The following is a 22328-nucleotide window of genomic DNA, read 5'->3' as shown; positions in this document are numbered from 1 at the left end:
TGCAAACATTTCTCCAGGAGGAGAAACCAGGAGAGCTGCTCTTTTTGAAACCAGCTGCAGGCACCACCCCGAGATGGAGACTGCTCCGGAGAAGTGAGGATGCGCTGTGGCAGCGCCACAGCGCGGGTCAGTACCAACTTTGTCTTGTTTCCTTAATGGACTCTGCAACCTCTGCCTTCTTGTATTTGAAACAATTCAGAAAATCATTTCTTATCTTCATGAACATCAGGGGTTGACATCATTGGATAAAAACTAAGCTACAGTTATTTAAGTGCAGTGTTAAACCTAACGTTATTAAAATGCCTACATATGAACAAATACACTGCTGACATACCATCCCTGTGCTGAGATCTCTACCCTAGCATTCAATCAAAACATCAAAACTAGGTTTTCTCCTAAGATGCTCAGCATGATCCATATAAGATTCGTCTGTCTCTGCTTCTGAATACACACTTAGATAATCCCCTGCTCTACTTTCATAATATACAATTCATGGACTGTCAGTAAGAGAAGGTCAGAAAGTGAATTAATGCACAGACGACATGGTGGTGATCAAGAAAGGATACACAAGATGTGTAGAGCAGACCATTGCCCTCTGACGGAGAGGTGACTTCAAAGACTCCAGAGGCTCCGACTTTATAAACTCCTACAAGAAATAAAAAGAAAACACCTGGTTATTCGTCTCATGTTCTTTCTCTCTCTCTCCAACTCTACATCATTATCGGTCTACTATATCCTGTTGGTTCTCTTGTTTTGCCTGTCTTCTGTCCATTTTCCCTCTCTCCAGTCCGCTCTCTTCCTTCCCTTTCGATTTTTCTCTTACTCACTCTTAACATACTTCAAGGATTACCACTTCCCTTAATCCTTATGGTTCAGAGGACAGTTTGGAATAAACAATTTGTGAAAATCAACAGCAACATCACCTCACCTCTGCAGAAACAAAGATGTAAATGTTACTTAACTTCAGGCGTTGCTTCTGATGAATGTTCTTATTTTCTGGCAAATTAAAAATGTAATGTATAATTTCCATGTGAAGCTTGATCGGATAGGTTTACAAAGTTGAATTAGAGTGCCGATAGTGACATCTGTTTGACAAAGGAGCTTTCTCATGACCAGGACGACTGCTTAAGTTCCCCACATCGCATATGCGAATAAAAAGACAGTAATGGCCCCTGTGCATCTCATTCCTAATAACAGTCATGAAATGTGTTTTTAATTAACTGTTTTACTGTTCTAAAATGGTAGATTTATAAATAAAATACACTTTTTTTTAAAGGAAGGGTGTATCTGATCTGCAGTTGAAGGCTGTTATGAAAACATGAGTTTGATTTGATAAAGGACAAGTTACTTACCTTCGGTAACGCCTTGTCTGATGGAGATATGATCTAGCCACAGATTACTTACCTTTGAATTTCTCTAGCATCAGACTGGATCAGAAAGATTTTTTTTCAAGCAATGCCCTTGTGCGTCGGTAGGCCGCGTCTGTCGGCTCCGCGTGACGTTGTCGGCGCTGTTGTGATGTCTGCGTCATCAATATAGGCACCACCTTGGCAAGCATGACGCCAGTTACTTTCCACGACTTTCCACACCATAAACGCACAGCCATGAAGTGCACTGACATTGGTGTGGTCTGACTAATTAGAGCCCTAAAAGGGATCAGCTGTAACTGGATGAGTGGGTTGGTAGGAAATATGCAGCTAGATCATGTCTCTACCAGATAAGGCGTTACAGAAGGTAAGTAACTTGTCTATCTGGTAGAGACACACAGATGCATATTTATTGCCTTTGATTAGATAACCAAGCAATACCATCCCCGGAGGAGGGACTGTGGACAAGTTTAGACCAGAAGTCCTGCAGGACAGAGGCCAAAAAGGCCGTCCCTGTGGACTTAACTACACAGACAGTAGTGCTTGGTAAACATGTACGGGGATGCCCAAGTCCCTGCCTGACAAATGTCAAGGACTGGAACTCCGCTATGCAATACCGTGGTAGCAATCTTCTCTCTGATAGAATGAGCCCTTAAGCCTTCAGGAGGATGCTTTTTGGCCAGAGCAAAACACATTTTGATGCAGAGGACGACATCACCAGATAGTACTATTATGCACTGCACAACCAGTCTTCGTACCAACGTACCTCAAAATGAGTTGGTTGTCCACCCGGAACTCTTTAATGCGATCAAGGTAGAATGGAAATGCTCTTTTTGCGTACAGATGGTGAAGTTGCTCCTCTTCTTTAGAGTGGTGCGAAGGAGCGTAGAAAGAGGACAAGATGACAGATTGCCCCACAGGGAATGGTGTTACCACTTTTGGGAGGAAAGAGGCCCTAGTGCGAAGCACACCTATTTGTCAGGGAATATTGTCAGAAAAGGAAACCTACATAACATGTTCGCTCACCCTCCTTGCAGATGCGATTGACACTAAAAAGGCTAGTTTGATGGTAAGCAGCCGGAGGGGGAAGTTGTGCAGAGGTTCGAATGGAGCACACATCAGGAAGGTAAAAAGTAAATTAAGGACCCACTGAGGCTTAACGAAAGGGAAAGGTGGGAACAGATGTACAAGCCCTTTGAGGAAGCGATTTACAATAGGTGTTTTAAATAAAGAGGGTTGGTCTGGAGGCCTCAGGAAGGCAGGCAGGCCGAAAGGTACACTTTGAGAGATGCCCAGTGCAGAGCTCTGCTGGGAAAGGGTCAAAATAAAAAGTAAAACTTGAGAAAGGGGAGCAGAAAGAGGATCAATAGACCTTTCTGTACAATATTTTACTAATTTGTTCCATTGGCAGGCATTTACTGTCTTGGTGGAGAGACGCCTGTCGGCCAAAATAATATTACAAAATGCCTCAACTCAAACTCCAGGCGTAGAGGCACAGAGTGGATAGGTTCCAGTGGAGGACTCTCCCCTGCTGCTGCGACAGAAGATCCTTCCGAAGGCGCAGCCTGATAGGATGATATATATTCAATTGGAGAAGCTCAGGATCAGTTTCTCCTTCCCTAGTCCTAAGCCACAAGGATGATTTGGGCTTGGATGCTCATGATCTTCTTGAGCACTTTGGAGAAGAGTGATATGGGCGGAAAGGGGTATACCAGGCCTTTGCTTCAATTAAGATGAAAAGCCTCTCCAAGAGAGCTGCCTTGGAAACTCTAGCAGCAAAACTACTGACATTGCGTGCTCTTGGACGGAGGGGCCTTGATCCAACCAAGGCTCACCCCACTGTTGAGAGTGACCTCGCACCACCTTCAGATGGAGACACCATTCATGATCCGCTCTGTGTCACCTTTGACATAGTTTTCAAAATAGTTTTGTGTGCATTGTTTTTCTTCTCCACCGTTCTGTGGTTTTCCCTTGGGTGTTTCTACTGGTGTTCTTTTGTCTGGAGTTCTCCCAGGACAAGACTTGTTGTTTTGTCCTCGCAGATTTGTAGTAGAGGCATGCCTCATTCTTGCTCTACTGTACCTGTGTTCGAGACTTCTTCTTGGTGTTTTCATCCCAGATAGTCTCAATTGCTGTTGGTACGCGGAGCTTTGCTCTGCTATGGTCCCTGTGGCCATGATCTTCTAGGCTTCAGATATTCATGATTCCAATTCCCACCTTGTTTGAGTAATATGTCAAATCATATTGATTAGTGTCTTTAGAAATGTGTTTCCATTGCCATGGGTTCTATCTATCTATGCTTCCCCATCTCTGTCATTACGTTTATTATGATGGGTTCTTCCACATTGCTTAAGGTGAGGTGTATTGTCCTTCTCACCTGATTTTCTCACTCCACTGGACTTTTCTGTCTTTCAGTAGACCGGATGGTTAATAGAAGTTTTTTTGGGTAAGGTCAGATTGCAGGCCCACCTCCAGTGGTGGTGTTCATATGGTATCTAATTCTAAGGTAAGGAATTGGTGGTTAGATGTCTCTATCAGTCACTTACCGTTGGTAACGCCTTATCTATTAGAGACATAGTCTAGCCGCAGATTCCTTACTGACCCACCCATCCTTCTCGTTCTGAAAACTGTTTTGTTTTTACCTACAAGATAAGTTTCTCGAAAATATTTTATAGTACATTACCACTTGTGATGGTTGATTTATTACATTTGATGTGATTGGTTCAAAGATGAATATAATTTTGGCACACTTTCATATCCAGTTTCTATTGTAGCTTTGCGTTTTGGTGCAATAATTAGTAATGGAAGAAACGGACGTCAGCATACCTGGGAAGGGCTTATTTGGACTCCGTTGTCACATCCGGTGGACGTCGTCGCTAAGGAGTCGCACAACCCCCTCAACCGATGTGCATAGGTTCTCCTGGGAAAAAATGTCTGGATCCAGTAGGAGAGAATTCTAGGGGAAGGAATCTGTGGCTAGATGTCTTTCAGATGGCAGAGTTCATCTGTCCTGCATTCAGAGAACCTGCCAGGTATTGAATCACCAGGGATATGCTTTCTGTTCCAGACATGTTCAGAGACGCAGGACATCTTGACGATGGTTCAAGCCCCCACCCTGCCCCGTTTCAATGTCAAACGAATCAAGCAGCGCGCCAGCAAGTTAATGTGGAGTCAGGATTCCACCTGACACTAGAGTCCTCTTAGCTCCACCTCTCCCAGATGGCCATTCATCCACAGAGTGATGCATCGTCACTACAGTGCGATCTGGTTGGGTAATGGAGGGGTCTGTAGGAGGCTGGCTCAGTATATAGTGAGAGGTGCGGTGCCGCTGCTAGGGCGACTGACGCTGGAATCTGGGGATCACGGTTCGAACCCCGGCGCCGGTGGCAGATTAGCCCAGCACCATGTGACTCTGGGCAATAGCTTGCTTAATCTTCCCGACGGCCCCCAGCGCCTAGAGACCCTTACGGGTGATTGATCGCGCTTTATAAATGTGGGTTATTATTAGTATCCACCTATGGTGAAGCACTGTGCACGGAGTTAAGGCAAACCTGCGTGATAGTGTTTAGGTCCATGATAGCCAATGCTCTTAAGGGGTAGCCACGCAGAGCAGCTATGGCGTATTCAGGAGAGTGTAAAGTGGGTAAATTTACTATATAATCAATTTTAAGCTTACACAGAAGGGAGACCGAGAACAGGTGAGTATAAAAATACTTTGTATTTATTAGCACACACTAGGCACTATTTTGGTAAATCTATCCAGTGTTATTAAATACAAACAAGAAATACTTCAGAAATAGGTAAGTAGGTAAGTAGGTAAGTAGCATAGGAATATATATGGGCCCCTATGGGGGAGGGGAGTTGGGGGATCAAGATCTAAGAGGTAACACTAAACAGTCCATCGAATCACACAACTACGTGAAGCAAATTAATATTAAGTGAAACAGTGATCACTGGTGTATAAAAACAGTTCTGAAAAAGGGTAGAACCCCTACACTACAGGTCGTCCGCAGAGCGGGGAGGATGGGTAGGACATTAGGGAATCTGCAGCTAGACTGTGTCTCTACCAGATAATAAGTTACTGAAGGTAAGTAACTTGCTCATCTAATAGTGATATCTAGCCGCAGATTCCTTAACTTTTGAATTAAATACCATGGCTATATCCACCTGGAGAATTGTCTGCGAACCAATCCTACCAAATCTCAAAGGGAAGTAGCAGGTCAAAATTAACCACAGACCAGATGTACGTATGAATTAAAAGAAAAAGAGCATGAGCTCCTTATAACAACTGTGGCGAAGATCACAGACAATATAATAAGTAACAACCACGCAGGAACTGAAAACCAACCACACAATATAGTATCAAGAGTGATACTGCACCTTCCACAAATAACTTGGGTGACTTGGCATCAAGATAATGCTTCCTGCCGTACAGGTTACTTACCTTCAGTTACGATGTATCTGGTAAAGACGTTGTCTAGCCACAGATTTCTTAACTTAGAAAATCCCCAGGCGGCAGACTGGATCCGGAATTTGTTTTTGCAGCAGCACCTCTGCATGCCGGGGACAGCGCCACATGACGCCGCCCTGACGTCGTCCACGTACGTGACGTCAGCGAGGTCATATAAGTCCCTCCCGGCGCGCTGACGTCAGTTTTCGTTGGAGAAGCTTTTCCACGACACAACAAGGAGCCACCAACCAAAACTGTGAAAGTATGAGAACAATGTGCAATGGATGAAAAATCTGTGAATAAAGAAAGAGAATGGTGCAAGACACCATTATAAAAGACAGAAGTAGACACTGCCTTCATAGAAGTGAAAGCCATGAGAAAGAGACCCGCAAGTGAAGCAAAGACCCCTCCCAAAGTGTAACAAGAGAGAATATCTCAACAGACAGAAATAGACTGTCAGTATCATTTAGAACTGTTCTGTCCGGCAAGTAAAGAGCATAGAAAGAACCACAGTCTACTGTAAAAAGGCAGGAAAGACTGGCACTTCCCCTACATTAATGGAGGTGTGAAACAGATCACAACCGATCCCCAAAGAGGACGACTAAAAGAAACCCATGACCCGGAGTCAACAGAGAAGGCGGAAGGAGGGGACGGCAATAGGAGAGAGAAAAAAGAGTCTCCTAGCAAAGGTGAATCAAGAAGGCACCATATTACATGAAGAAGTAGAGACGATTCTAGCCGCAGATTCCTTCACGTAGAATTACTCCCAGACGTGAGACTGGATCCGGAAACTTTTTGCCACAGCATCCCTGTGCACCGGGGGCGGGACGACATCATGTGACTCCGCCCAGGCGTCGTCCGCGCACGTGACGTCAGCGAGGTCACATAAGACCCGCCATAGCGCGCCTACGACAATTTTCATCTGAGAACTTATCTGCACCACAACACGGAACCACCAGATAAAAAACTGTGGAAGCATGGAAACCGTGTGCGAAAAGCAGAACATTTTGGAAAGAAACGGTGACTAACACCACCACCCACAGTAGTGTCACACCGTAGAACCCAAGGCAGGGAAAGAAGAAGAAACAGAGCCCTGCGCAACCACCCGGCCAGCACATAGACAGCCTCCCACCTCTGTGCCCCAGAGGCAAGGAACATGCGTAAGGACATAATACACGTAGGAAACCCACCACCCCCAACCTGAGCAAGGAAAGGGACGAGTCCCAACACAGACAGATACAACAAACCTCCAAGCCAACCCAACATAAAGGGACACTCCCCACAAGGGGCAAGGGCAAGACATGGCCAGATGGCCCTTAATCAGAGGATAGCAATTGAAGGAAGGGAGGGGAGGGAGGATAGGGATAGAAAGCAATCCCCCCCCCCCCCAAACCTGGAGTAGCCAGAGCAGCAGGGCACTGAAACACCGGGACCCCATCCTCCAAAGAACCAAAGGAGGAATGAACCGCCCCCAGACAGAGCCACCCGTCAAGAACCAAGAAGGCACTCACAGGAGATACAGCCCCCAACCGTGGGCGAGTACCGAAGATCAACCTAAGGGTCCTTGCAGAATAGGGGAGGAAGGGTGGGGCGTGAAGGAATCTGCGGCTAGAATCGTCTCTACCAGATACATTGTTACCGAAGGTAAGTAACTTGTACATCTGACAGAGACTACTAGCCACAGATTCCTTCACGTAGAATAGATACCCTAGCAATACCCCCTCGGAAGGAGGGTCTACGAAAGAACCCCACCAGCCAATACAGAACAGAGGGCCCCACAGGGAACCAGATCTGTGGACCAGGTGGAACCTCGTCCCGGCCAGGCAAGGGAAACCTCCCGAGCAGACCCCCACCGACCCCAAAGGATGTAGGAGGGAGAAAAAGGCTGAAGAGGAACCAAGGGCAAGTTTGGAGAGGCCGAAGCACCCCACTGTTCCACAAGGCAACACAGCTTCCGCCCAATGCCAAGAAAGGAAGGGAGGAAGAAGAAGAAGCCTAGAAGACCAAAGGAAGCTAGGGAAAAGAAGGCAACCCACTACAGGTGGAGAACAACCTGCCAGCCAGAACAGCGCTGGCAGTCAAAAGTCGCTAGAAGAACAGCTCGAGACTCCAGGAAGGCCGAGTAGGCAGCGCCTGGCAAGGGAGAACATAAGAACATACCTCATCCCAGACCTCAGGGCAGGAGCAGGAGATGCCCGGGCACACCACTACAAGTGGCTGCGCACACGATCTCAAGGAGCAACCTACACAAACGCCATGGAGAACAGGCACCCGAAGGAGACCAGAACCCTCCAGCAGAGCGCAAGCCATATGACAGCTACCACTACCCCACCTAAGGTATGATAAGTCCCAAAATATGAGAACCATCTTTGGAAGAACTTCCTCAGCAGAGGAAAAAAACAAGAGCCACAGGGAAAAAAACAACCCCTTGAAAGGCTTTACAAGCAGCCCAAGCAGGCAGAAGGCCTAATCTCAGAACCAAGTCTGCGCAACAATTCCAACACACACACATAATCAATAAAAGGGCCGACCAGCAGCCAACAATACCAAAGTCCCAAGGAAGGATGCAAATGGCCAGAAAATACACTCCACAGCCAGAACAACCGGCCTAAGAAGCCCCAGAATCAACTATACTCAGGAGTCACTGAGGAGGGGACGGAGGAGGAGGAGGGCGGAGCCCTGCCAAGAGCCTCTGGATAGCAGAGTCGGCCGTGGCATGGAACAACAGGCTGCCATCAAACGGAAGGTCAATGAGTCGCTCCCGAATATTCTCAGGGAATACTCTATCCCGAAGACAAGCATGGCAACGGAGAGCCACCGAGGAAGCCATAGCCCGGCCCAGCACCTCTGAGATGTTCAGATCAGAGCGGAGAATAAACGCTGCAAGCTCCCAGCCATCCAATGCATGATGCCTCAAGTCCATTTGACCACACTCCTGGGACGCTGCGAATCCCATAGAGTCAGCCGAGTCCCACAAACAGGAGGAGGCCCGAGCCAGCACACACAAGGTGTTCAGGGCACGCAGGGCAGCGCTGGTTGAGGCGAACATGTTGCGCCCCCAAGAGTCCAACCAGCGGGCCTCTCGCGATTGCGGAGTCCACAGTGGCGGCAGGGAGAGAAAAGCAGTCCACAACAGAGGACTGGAGGCAGAGGGGTTTATGGCACGCCAGGTCACGCGGCGCAGGGAGATGCCGGTGCAGAAGATGTTGAGGCACCGGGTCCCCTGAGGCAGACCGCCTCCAAGCCCCCGTAAAGGAAAAAAGGAGGGAACCTTCAAACAGAAGTAATATTTCCCTCCCACCAGAGCCCTGGTGGAGGACCTCCAAGAGATGGTCCGCCGGAAAGTGAGCCACCGGGTCACCCATACGCAGGATGCCCACAGCCGTGGATACCGCGTGAGCGAAGGCCACGCCCGCCTCCGTTGGGCCCGGGGCGTGGAAAGCAGCTCCTCCGTGGGTGACGGCTGCAAACTAACGCGACCGTCCCAGAAGCCAAGCAGGACAGGCAAGGGACAGACCTGGAAGTCAGAGGGAGCCGAAGAATGAGGGACCTGCCGCTCTTCCGACGAACACCTCAGCCTCAGGAAGGGCGGGGAGCTGCCCTTCGACGCTGGTGAAAAAGACACCACACGGCAACCAGTCTCTGGGGAGGATGACACCAATATACAGCCTGCCTCCGGAGAAGGAGTGTCCGAAGACGAATCCGTGGTACGACCCCTGCGCGGGGCCATAGAGTCCGCTGCCTGAGGCAGTTTGGCGGCAACATCCCGTGTCGCCGGACAAAGTTCCTCCAAGTCACCCCGCACCAGAGATCGGAGTGGAGCTGGAGTCGAACTGGCCTCGGGGCGTTGCCAGAAAGGCGCCGACCCAACCCCAGCCGAGGTAGCCACCTGCGTGGGGGAACGAGATGGGCCTGGGGAGTGACACGAAGCCCTCCGCCAGCCGCGGCCCAGAATAAGGCGGAGATCGCTCTGCAACCCCCGTGACGTTGCCAGGGAAGATCCAACCTCCGACTCGCCCTCCGTCGAGGCAGCCAGCTGTGAGGAGGGACGAGAGGGACGCGGAGAGGGATGAGGGGGCCTCACCTGGCCTCGACCTTGAGCGGGACGTGGAGTGTTCACCAACCCCTGTGGCACTGCATGGTCCAGCTGCTGCCGGCGTCGTAGCGGCGTCACTTCGGCCTTAGACAGGACCACCTGGTCAAAGGACTGAGAGGGGCTCGGGGATGTGACCAGAGCCCCGGCGACCTCCCGGGACACCACAGGGACTGCCGCAGGAGTTTGCGGAGAGGCAGAGACGCCGTTGCCTGAAGGAGGTGCCCCAGAGGAGCTGCACCCCAACAGCACCACATCCTCCAAGCCTGGATCCGAACCAGTCAGCGCCGGGGCCGGAGCCACGGGCGGCGCCGCGGAGGGTCCTGCGCAAGGCGAGGGGTCCGCCGACGCCTCGGGAGGGGAAGACGCCAGCGAGGCCTGCAAAGCCGCAGTGTATGTCTCCATTTGGACTCTCGGCGCGCGGGCCGCATCACCTGCGGAGAGTCCACGTCCCCAGTAGGCCGGAACCCAGGCCCTGGGGACAAACTGCAACACTTACCCACGGGGGAGCGACGCTCACGTAACATCGGAGAAGGGCGAGGACGACGACCACGGCCGTACCTGAAGCCGTACACCGAAGCAGATCGAGGGGAGGACCTCGACCTGGAGAAACGTGGCAAGAGAAGTTTCGTACGGTGCTCCCGCCACGACTTCGCCTTCAACTGTTGACAGGCCTCGCAGTCAATGGCGCCGTGATCCTCCCCCAAACACTACATACAAATGAGGTTCGGGTCCGTCGCCGACATAAGACACCCACAAAACGTACAAGTTTTGAAGCCTGAAAGCGCTCGCACACTGTTCCATCAAAAGAAATGGAGAAGAAAGGGGCCCAAAACAGGCCCGTAGCAAGGACTGGATCCGCGTTGCACTTGAAAAAGGAAAAAACTGATGTAGGCGCACTGGGGCAGGTCTTATGTGTCCTCGCTGACGTCACGTGCGCGGACGATGCCTGGGCAGAGTCGCGTGAAGTCATCCCGCCCCCGGCACACAGGGATGCTGTGGCAAAAAAGTTTCCAGGTCCAGTTTCACGCCTGGGAGTAATTCTACGTGAAGGAATCTGCGGCTAGTAGACTATCAGATTAGCTGTACATGGAGATTCAGAAAGGGACGCAACAATGTGAACTCCCCTAAGAAAAAACCAATGGCATCTAAAAGAGGCCAGTAGAGAACACCACTCGGCAATGTCCTCACAGAAAGGGGAGGCTGGATGGGCGTTAAGGAATCTGCGCCTAGACAACTTCTCCACCAGATAAATCATTACCAAAGGTAAGTAACTCGTACATCCGATAGGGATGTCTAGCCGCAGATTCCTTAACTTAGAATAGATACCACAGCCATACCCCAGGAGAGAGGTGGGTTTGCAACAGGACAACAGAAAGCGTCAATCATCTGAGCCGGCAACCTGGTGACGGACAATGAGTAAGCTGTGTGTTACGCCACAGCCAGACAGCACCCCAAGCAGCTTGGAAGAGCAGAGATAACAAGATGCAAGACATCCCAAAGATGCCAGAATGGCACCGGACCATACCCGCATCAAAATGACAGGTAGAAACAGTGCCAGCCATATACCAGAATGGAAGAGAAAGAGAAGAAAGGGGAACCACACTCAGCTTAACGGTGCACTTTATGGACCCCATTCAAAGGACGAGAGAACATGAGAGATACAACCACATGAAGAGATGCAACCAGAGCCTACCATACCAGCCTATAGAAAGAATGCTGGAGGAGCGTCTGCCAAGCACCAAAGGGCAAGAGGTAAAAACTGAGTAATGCTTTGAGCACAACAGGTGGGTACACACAAAGTGCACACCCAGTTCCAAAAGGGAGAACAGGGGTGAACAGCAGCAATATAAACCCTGCTGAAGCAGGTCACTACCAACACAGCAGCAGGTAACCGGTTGCAGAGACCTTAAGGTAGAAGGGCTAAAGAGGCCAAGGACAACTGCAATCAGAAGGGCTGCCCCGCAGGCATAGCTGGTATAACAGTAGAATGACACCCTGTAAAGAGGCACGTCCAAAGGACAGGGCAACAGAGGTACAAAAAGCACCACGTACAAACGTGGGGAGAGTCTCTGAATCCGAGACCAAACCCTCCAAGTAGAGGAAGGTAAGATAAGTACAGTGTCCGAACACTAAGAAAAAAAGAGCAGTCGCAAAACTGGGAAACCACCCAGTAAGTAGAAGCAAGGAGTAACTTTGTAGGTAAGTTGCAACAACTCAGAAAGGCTCCCCCACACATGGGTACACAGGTCCAGTCCTTGCAACCTCGAAAGGAGGTGGTGACCCAAGAAAGGGAAAGCCATGGCAACCGGCACGTATACATACATGCAGAACATCGAAATCTGTAGAGACAGAACTAGCCAGGAGCATGGAACATGTCCATACTTGATCATACCCAGCACAGTAAGGGCAGGCATGAGGCAATTAGAAGAGGGGAACTTAAAAACACTGAGAACACTGTATAAGAGACCACCAAGGGATCATGGAGCATACAGGTTCCCCAAGCCCTATTGAGGCAAGCAAAGCTATATAATAAGTACCCCACATGGAGTATGCACACCCCAACATCGGGAAACACCTCTTAGGATAGGATATGTGTTTTTAAAGCACTCGAATGCTGTGGTGTCTTGGCACTGATGTATGTGGAAGATGAAAACCACCTGAGTTCTCAGGGAGACTAGGCAGAGGCAAACAACCATGTTTTCAATGACTTCCTGAAAAGCTGCCAGTTGGACGGAAATCTCATGGCCACTGGCATTCTATTCCAAAGTTAAGCCGCACAGTTTAACGGCCCCACCTTGTCCGCCTTATCTTTGTAACCTGCACTAGGTCCAAAGTTGCCGATTTTATAACACGTGAGGGGGTATAGGTTGTGAACTTTTTTTTAATATCCTCTGCACCCCTCCCGCCCCCTCATAGAGTGCCTTGTGTACCAAGCATAAGGCCTTAAAATCTACTTGCTTCTGGACCGGGTGCCAATGCATTGATTTGATCCCTGCCAAAGTTGATTGTCCCTTCGGTATGTTTAATAGCAGGCATGCTGCCGCATTCTGTAACGACTTAGGGCAATCAAGCTAAAGAGCGCAGTAACGAGCTTAACCCATGAACGTGAGTTCCGAGCCCTATGCCATTACCAAGCTGAGCCACCGACTCAATACCACAGTCAGAGGACCAGATACAGCAACCTGTGGAACACCTCCACCCCAGACCAACAGTGAGAGAAAGCAAAACGCATCCAAAGGATGCCAATAAAAGGGTAATTCCCTTTGTAGAAAAGAAGACGTAAGGCTCACAGCCCAGGCTAAACAGAGCGAATCTAAGGAATGCGAAATGAAAAAGTACCCCCAGAGAAAACAGGCCTGGGAGGACCTAAGAGGGAGGATAAACGCCCGAAAGGAGCCGTTGAACCGCCGACTCTGCATGATCATCAAATAACAAAACCCCATTAAAGGGTAAGTCATCCAGCCGTTCCCGGATATTTTCAGGGAAGACGCGGTCTCTCAACCAAGCGTGGCGCCTTAAGGCAACAGAATCCGCCAAAGCTTGGCCTAAAGAATCTGCCGTATCTAAGGCTTAACGTATTGTGAATTTGGCGAGATCACGGCCATCCAAGAGGAGGTGAAGGAGATCAACGCGCGCACCTTCAGAGGTGGTAGGAAACAAAGACTCCGCCAAGTCCCACAGGGCAGAGGTAGCCCGAGCCAAAACACAGACTGTATTTAAAGACCGCAGGGCCGCACTAGAGGATGCAAAGATGTTTCTCCCCCACGGCTCAAGCCAACTTGACTCCCAAGAGGGAGGAAGCATTAGAGGTGGCAGGGAGGGGAAAGCAGTCTGTTACACAAACTTGTGCACATCAGGATGGACAAAAAGGCACACCGGGTCGCGTGGAGCTGGACGGTGACGGTGCAAAAGTAAACGAGCCACCAGGTCACCTGAAGCAGGCCGACCCAAGCACCCAAGAGGGCATCCTAAAGGGAAGCTTCAAAGGGCAGAAGTGGCTCCACATTGCCGGACCCACGGTTTCTGCAACAAGGCTGGTCATTGATTGTGCAAGGCCTTAAAGACCAGGCAGGATGCTTTGAAACAGATTTGCTGCTGGACTGGTAACCAGTGAAGGTCTTTTAGCTCAGGGAAGAGGAAGCTGAGCGCTGCCTAAAAAGAGCGAGCTTCGCTGCCATGTTTTGAATACGCTGCAGCTTGCTAATCAAAGTGCTGGGTGCCCCCAGAAGCAGTGCGTTGCAGTTATCAATCCTGCTAAGGATAATACCACGCACCACCTCTGGCCTGGCCTGAACCGGGAGCAGGGGAAGAATTTTACGCAGAGTGCGGAGTAGCATCATGCAAGTGGAAATGGTTTTGTTAACAAAACCATCGAGCTGTAAATTAGGGCCGAACATAACTCCAAGGTTGCGAGCAGAGTCTGCCGCCACCACTGTGCCCAAGGAGGATGAAGGCCAAAAATCTGCCGGTAGAGGACGCGGGGTACGGTCAGATGAACAATACAGTACCTCGGTCTTTGAACCATTAAACTGGAGAGAATTATTTCTCAACCAGTCTGCAGTGGCAGTCATGCATCGATTGAAAGTCTCCTTGGACACAGCGTCTTCTCCTTCAAGGGAGAAGATTTATTTTTATTTTTATTTTTAGAGTTTTCTATAGCGCAAACTTGAACCGATTAGGTTATCAGAGCGCTTTACATAGCACCAGTTCCGTTACATGTTATCACAGCACTTTACATAGAATCAGTTACGTTACACATTTCAGGAACTTGAACCGATTAGGTTATCAAGGCGCTTTACATAGCACCCGTTCCGTTACATGTTATCAAGGCACTTTACATAGAATCAGTTACGTTACACATTTCAGGAACACTTTTCTTTTTGTTCTAGTGAATAGGGTTATCTCTTCACACGGGGGAAGGGATACACCTGGCTATATTCCATCAGTTCCACAGGCGATTAGTCGTTAAAGCTATAATTCTAAACACAGGGAGGGGATACACATGGATACAATCTAAAAATCACATAGGATACTAGTCGTTAGAGTTATCTTCTATCTTCACAGGAGGGATGTGACTGGAAACACTCTACGGGTAATATAGGGGTGGTAGAGAATACAAAGGTCCGCTGCAAACACTACACGAGTACCAGAGCCTAGCATTCTTGCCATCGGTCTAAGATGCAGTCACAGCATAGAGGAGGGGTGGGTGGGATGCAAAGGTCTGGGGGGAAGGGCTAGAGTCCAACGAAAACTGTCCAAAAAACAGCAGCATTCACAGCATAGAGGAAGGGTGGGTAGGATGCAGGGTATGGAGGGAGGGACTAGTCCAACGAAAAAACTGTCCGAAAACAGCATAGCATCGCCATAAGCTGAGTGTCGTCAGCGTAATTGATCACAGAGATGCCGCAGGACTTAATCTGACTAATCAGGGGACGGAGATACAAATTAAATAAAATGGGACTAATTGCTGACCCTTGGGGCACGCCTTGCCCTACTCTTCTGATGCCTGACCTAAAAGGCGGTAAAGCCACCACCTGGTGTCTATTCTGAAGATATGATATTAGCCAATCCCGTGCCAGTCCCGCTACCCCAATCTCCTCCAGCCTGCTGATGAGAGTGGAGTGGCTGACCGTGTCGAACTTGGGCGACATGTCGAGCAGCACTAAAAAGGCTGCCCGACCAGTGTTGACCCGTGAGCGAAGATCCTCCAGCACGACCACCAGCGCCAACTGTACCATGAGCCGGCCGGAAGCTGAACTGGGCCACATCCAAACAGGTGTTACTTTCCAGAAAGCTGGACAGAGACTGGGTCACGAGTTTCTCCATGATCTTGTCCGGAAAGGGAAGCAACGAGATTGGCCGATAATTCGCCAGACAGGTGGGGTCGAGTGTGGGTTTCTTCAAGAGGGGAGAAACCACTGCCAGCTTCCAACACTCCAGAACCGTGGCAGTACTAAAAGACTGATGACAGATGGAATAGAGGGGGCGAAAGAGTTCCTCCTGAAAAAGCTTCCAGAATTTATGGGGAAGTGGGTCAAGGGGAGAGCCCGAGGACACACCATTTGCTAGAGAACAGAAATCATCGAACGGGGGAAGAGTAAAACTCTCCAGCCATGGATGACCTGTCAGTTCTTCTGAGTCACCTAAGATGAGAGTAGGTGCAGGGGCAGCTAGTGACTGGGGACAGGGAGTACCTGAATTAGAAAGTCCACTCAGGATAATGAGGTCAACCGGTGTCGATCAGGATCCAGGCCTGGATCCAAGGAAGGCAGGAGCCGCTGGCGGCTAAGACCTAGGACCCCAACCGAGTTGCGGGGCCCGAAGGCGCGCCAGCGGCACGCATCTCCTTGTAGAACGTACAAAGCTGGGCGGAAGTCGCTCCGGGTCCCGGAAAGGGAGGGAAGCTCAAAGTCAACCCGTCGAGCTCTGCGGGAGGGGCACCACCCGCGGGCCTCGTCGGATCGGCCAATCGACGAGGAGAAGTCAAAGAGCGACGATGCTTCTTCGACTTCTTATGCTTCGACTTACCCGACCCAGAGTGTGAAGACTTTGATGATTTGTCAGAATGGCAATGGCTCCACGACCGGTCCCTCAACCGGGACCTCGAATGGCACGGAGCCGACTGTCAGCGTTCACGCCACTTTTGGGATCGCTTCCGCAAAGCCTTTGGCGTGAACAACTGACAGTCGGAGCATGACTTGGGGTCATGGTCGCGCTCCAGACAAAAGAGGCACACGCGGTGCGGATCCGTCACCAACATCATCCGGTTACAGGAACCGCTGACGAAAATAAATTCCGGATACAGTCTGACGCCTGGGGGTAATTCTAAGGTATGGAATCTAAAACGAACATGTTTCTTTCAGACACACACTTTGAATTCCTCATCTTTATATGATAATTTTTCATTAAATACAAGACTTATGTTCTCTTAATTGTACTCTTGAATGTCTGCAAGAGGAGATTGCACTTTAATACAAAGGCTATATGGATTGATAGTTTCAGTAAAACATTATGTGACACATGCATAATAGTATAATTTTACTTGGGATTTACTTTTACATTACTAATAATAAAGACTCCCAACAAGAAGTCATCCTTACTAGTTAATTGGTTATGGCAAGAAACACAAGATGATGCACGATTCTTGATGATGGACTTATTATGCAACTATTAGTAAGCCTGCAATGAAGATGTTACAACATAAGTAGAATTAAAGGAAAGATGATTTTATGTCATGATTTGGCATTCTAGCCACAGAAAAGAAAATGTCAAGACATAATAAATAGAATAACAGAGAAGAAATACTGAACTTAGGAAAGAATGTGTCTTAATAACTCTTAATGTGGGTGATATCTGGATCTGTAAGCTACTTAGTTTTCATCAAAAGTGTTCAAAACAAAAAGATACACAACCATACATCTAGAAAACAATGGAGAACAATGTGCAAAACAACACTAGCAAAAATGCAGACTAGAAAATTGCAGTGAGTGATATTTGCAGCAAAGCAGTAAAGGGACATGTGTAGTATAAGACCCAATGATCCCCCACTCATCATGTCCTGAGATAAAAGACAGCACAGGAACAGTACACAACAGCAGCTCTTTTAAATATATAATGATCTTTGTCTACTAGCAAAGGGTCAGACTATAAATGAAGTACTTCATGAAGGATGTTAAAGTCTCATAATTGCAAATGCTAGAAGACATCATTTGATGTTACACACTTTTCATTGTTTTACAACACATTCCTAAGTATTGCTTCTTCACTCACCATCATTAGAGTTATCAGTTCTGCTTTACGCGAGAAGTTGAAAAAACTGGACTGAGTGCTATTACAGACGGCCATTGCGATCATACAAATGCTCCGAATAAGGCACAATTTCAAAGTCAGATCCTAAATCCAGGTATATAAAAGTAAATAAGAACATCTACATTTAAAAACAAACTCATCAAAAGATCAAACACACAGTAACATTTCCATGATCAAATGCATCAAAGATATTTCCGCAAAAAGAGGAGTTGATTACTAGCTCAGCATTGTAGTGCTCTTTACTGAATCCATAAAAGTAACTGTCTCGTACGCCGGACCCCAGAACACTTTAAGATCCATATGAAATTATAATAAATGATAAAACAAAACCTAGACATATAAACCCGTAACCATGCACTTCAACCTGCTTTTTCCAATTTCAGACGTTTTATACTTTTATAATAAGGTACAGTCAAAGAAATGAATACAGAAAACAACCTTGCAGCATAATTATCACATTGCTGCCTAGAGACCATAAGAGGTATACTTTAGTATCAATATACCTATATTACATTAACTACTGGTGGTTGCTAGTAGATAACTATAGTTAGGATGTAGTTTTTGTTTTGCCAATAACTTTCGCGTCGTTTGTTGAATCCTCGCGAGATTTTCAAAGCTGGTTTGCCACTCACTTGAGGTACTGTTTTGAAAACTTCGGGGTGATTTGCCAAGCGGTTGCCAAGATATATGGGGTGGTGCCCCAAAACCCGTTTTCTCCAAGTTAATTCCCACAGGAACTTTAGACACGGCTACAGCCCGAACTGCTGAGCGGAATTACACCAAATTTGGCAGAAAGGTAGCTGTTGGTCCAGAAAGCGTATGTGTTAAGGTGTAAATCCGTTAAGTAGTTGAGGAGTAATTTAAAGAAATCTCCAATTGTATATCTGGGGACGTGGAGAATTGGCGACCCCTCCCGATCCCCTGCAGAGATAATGCTTTAACCTCGTTGATTGCCTTCTCTCTATCGCTCCATGCGAACTGTATCAACAATTTCAACATGCCTTGACTGGATAGGGCTGTGTGTTCTGCCCATAATTCCAACAGTCGACGGTCTGGATTCTCGTATGCCGGGACAGTGTATATTCTAAGTCCTCTCGGCACTCTTTCCACATCCACGTAGTTTTGTAGGGAGGTGGCTTCCCACCATTTTCTAATCTCCCTTTCGCGCAATCTCTCAAGTCTGGTAAAGAGATTGGTCAGTGAGTCTTTGCCATTATAACTTTTCTTCCCATTAGGTTTTGCACCCTCTGTCTGAAATGTAATCCTTCGTATATATTAATAACTATGGACATTACAAGCCTATATACGAGTATAGATCATCACCATGGACTATTGGCCATGAAATACTACCTTGACAAAAGACCAATGAAATTCACAAAACATAGTAGAATGTTACTTGAATTCATAGAATATTGTCTTTTCAACAACATTTTTTTATTTCAAGGACAACTGTACAGGCAGGTGACTGGGACGGCGATGGGAACCTGCTTCGCCCCCAGCTACGCGAATTTATTCGTGGGCTGGTGGGAGGAGCAGGTTACCCAGAGCCCCAGTTTCCAGAAATGGGCAGGAAATTTGAAAGTTTGGTATAGGTACATTGATGACCTCTTCCTTGTGTGGGAGGGGTCAGTAACTTCAGTAGAAGAGTTTGTGGCATACCTAAACCTCAATGAACTGAATCTGAATTTCACTGCTGATATCAACGCATCGACAGTGAATTATCTGGATTTGAAAGTGAACTTGACGGGTACTAAAATTGAAACAGAACTGTTTAGGAAAGTAACAGCCGGTAATTCGGTTTTACATGCCGAAAGCAGTCACCCCCCCGACCCTAATCAGAAGTATCCCCTATGGAGAACTTCTTAGGATTAAGAGGAACTGCTCTAGAGATTCAGACTTTGTAAGAGCCGCAAGAGAAAGCATCAGTAGATTCCAAGCCAGGGGATACAACAAAATACTTCTAGAAAATACTCTGAAAAAAGTTGAAAGAATCCCCCGAGACCAACTTCTAAAAGAACAAATCAGGAAATCAAAACTGAATGATAAAAATGAAGGAAAATTCAGACTGATCACTACTTTCTCAGAGGATTCAAATCATCTGAGAAACATTCTGAAGAGGAGTTGGCATATCCTGAAAACGGATCAGATTATAGGAAAAGAGATCCCAGCTTTTCCTTTAATCACCTTTAGGAAAGGGAGATCCATCAAAGACAAAATTGTACATAGCCACCTGCCAGAGAAAATAACAATGACAGGAAGAATTAAGGACATGCCAGGATTTTTCCCTTGCGGTAAATGCAAAGCCTGTGAGAGAAGCAAAAAGAGAACAACATTTGAAATACCAGGGTCAGGACACAGCAGGAAAATATCTAAGTTTCTTACTTGTAATACCACCCATGTTGTGTATTGCCTATTGTGCCCATGTGGATTGAAGTACATAGGCAGTACAGTAAAGAATGTCAAGTTACGCATATTGGAGCACCAACGTGCTATCATGAATAAGGACTTCAACTATCCCGTAGCGAAACACTTTGCCCTTAAGCACAACAGCAATAGAGAACTTTTGCAATATTTTGCGTTAGACCACATACCAGTGGACCCAAGGGGTGGGGACAGGTTGCGGAGATTAAGAAGGCTTGAATCCCGCTACATAATAGACCTCCAGACAAAGGCCCCTTTGGGATTGAACAGGAATGAGGAATTAGCATCTCATTTGGGAAAAGCATAGACTCTGTAAATAACATCTAATGAGAATTATACCCCGTGAGCAATGCCAATCCACGGCTTAATAATACCCACAACACAGCAAAAGGCAACTCAAATTAAAACGATACATAATGTGAATAATTTCAGGAAGTGTGCATTTAAAGCGCTTGAAATTAATGTTTGAAAGTATAATTGTACTTCATGCACAGTGCCTTTTTATGTGATCCTTGAATGTTAAGTAAAAGTAATATACTATGTAATATTGTTTCTCAATGGGCTTAACGTCAGTCCTCTTTCTATGCACATGCCGAAGCTGCGCAAGTGCACTCATTCCAGCACAAATCACACCACAATAAATTCCAGTTGGAAACGTAGTTTATTCAATAAGCATAAGGGCCAGGACAAAACACCCTTTGCGTTTCAGCGATAAACGCCTTGCTCACGGGCAAATAAAGTTCATTCAAAACGCGCATATATACAAACAGTGCAAAGCCATGTGACATGAAGTGCATTGAAACATAAAATGGACCATTGTTCAACAGTCTGCATCGGCCATCTCATAATGGTAAAGTGATACATTCCAGTAGAATCTAATACATCACTTGCCCCGTGATTAGTTGCCATTACGCTGTACATAAGCAAAGTTTAAAATATAACATCATTATTTTGTGTTTTCGTTATTATTCTATGCTCACTCTTGAGAACCCAGCAAACTTCACTATCGGGTGCATTGAGCTATCGCTGGAACCAAACTTGCCTAATTAGCGCTCTATTCCTTTACAAAACTCCTGGAGACTGCAACAAACTTATCTATTGCAGCTCCTCATGGCAGCATAATTCTACAAGTAAATACAAAAAAAGCCTGCCAGGCACGAATTGAAAGTAAAAAATACCACTCCTTTCAGGGAAGCCAGTACATCTAGTGCAGCACCCGAAACAATCAATGAGGTGGAAACCTTAATTGCACTCAAAGAATTAGAGTGGGATGGTAGTAGTCAGGAAACTATTGATGCTCAATCATTGGGTTTCAGAGTTGATTTGAGTTGTTCTAACAAGTTTAAACCAAAGTCTGTGTTTAATCCTATGTTACCCCCATGTGGTATTGATACTTTTGAGACACTGGTTATTAGTGACTTGAAGACTTTGGCTAAAAAGAAAAGATGGGAATAGGATAATCTGACTAAACAACAACGTCTGGCGGTGAGATCGTTACAATCAGATCATAATATTGTCATTCGCCAGTCGGATAAAGGGGACAACGTTGTTGATCTCAATGTGTAAGATTACTTACAAGAGGGGCTACGGCTGGAGGAGAACATGGCGGCCGCAGGCTAGTGCGGCGCGTGCGTCAGACGCAGACCCCGAACACCGCGGAGCTGCCGTCTCTGCCTCGGTCTATCCGGAGGAGTATTATGGGATGGTTGCGCATGACCTCTGCCTAATCTAGTATCGGGACCCTGAGACACACGGAGCAAGAAGCAGAATCGCGTTTCTCACCGTCCGGATCCCTGCTTACACTCAGAGCTTGTGAAGGGGGCGGCTCCCGTGGATGTGCTGCTGCAACGCCCTGCTATTCCTCCCCAGCAGCCCTCCGCCTCCTCGGAGCCCGTGGCAAAGAGCAGCAGTGGTGCTACGTAGAGGTCGCTCGGCGCTGGGGCAGCTCAGAGGTAGGCTGGGTTGTGCTGGGGAAGCAGGGCTTCAATTCCTGCAGCGACGGGTTTCCTCCGAGGGCGCCCCAGACATCGGAGTGGATACTGGATTTAATGCTATCGGCCAATTCAGAGCTGAGCAGGGGAAAGCGACTGGTGGGGTTTCTGAAGCCACTATAGAGAATGGGACTGAAGCTGTGGGGGGCATTGTGACCGAGGGGAATGAGGAGCAGGTCTCAGATCGAATTAAC

The 22328-nt window shown here is 47.7% G+C and overlaps 1 protein-coding gene across 2 annotated transcripts in view; it reads right to left on the bottom strand.

The window, feature by feature from the left end:
• The window catches only part of MROH1 (maestro heat like repeat family member 1), a 2204128-nt gene that overhangs the window by 858126 nt on the left and 1323674 nt on the right, over positions 1 to 22328 (bottom strand). For both annotated transcript variants that reach the window (XM_086966435.1, XM_086966436.1), the window contains exons 24-25: positions 17684 to 17806; positions 567 to 646 (exon numbers count right to left, since the gene is read on the bottom strand). In XM_086966435.1, the coding sequence (XP_086822561.1) occupies positions 567 to 646; positions 17684 to 17806 (203 nt within the window). The remainder of the gene's footprint in view (positions 1 to 566; positions 647 to 17683; positions 17807 to 22328) is intronic.

The sequence above is a fragment of the Lissotriton vulgaris genome, chromosome 4_1 (genome assembly GCF_964263255.1).
Source record: "Lissotriton vulgaris chromosome 4_1, aLisVul1.2, whole genome shotgun sequence".
In the NCBI taxonomy this organism is placed as follows: domain Eukaryota; kingdom Metazoa; phylum Chordata; class Amphibia; order Caudata; family Salamandridae; genus Lissotriton; species Lissotriton vulgaris.
Note: the sequence above shows the minus strand (reverse complement) of the source record. Positions and strands in the feature narration are given on the sequence as shown.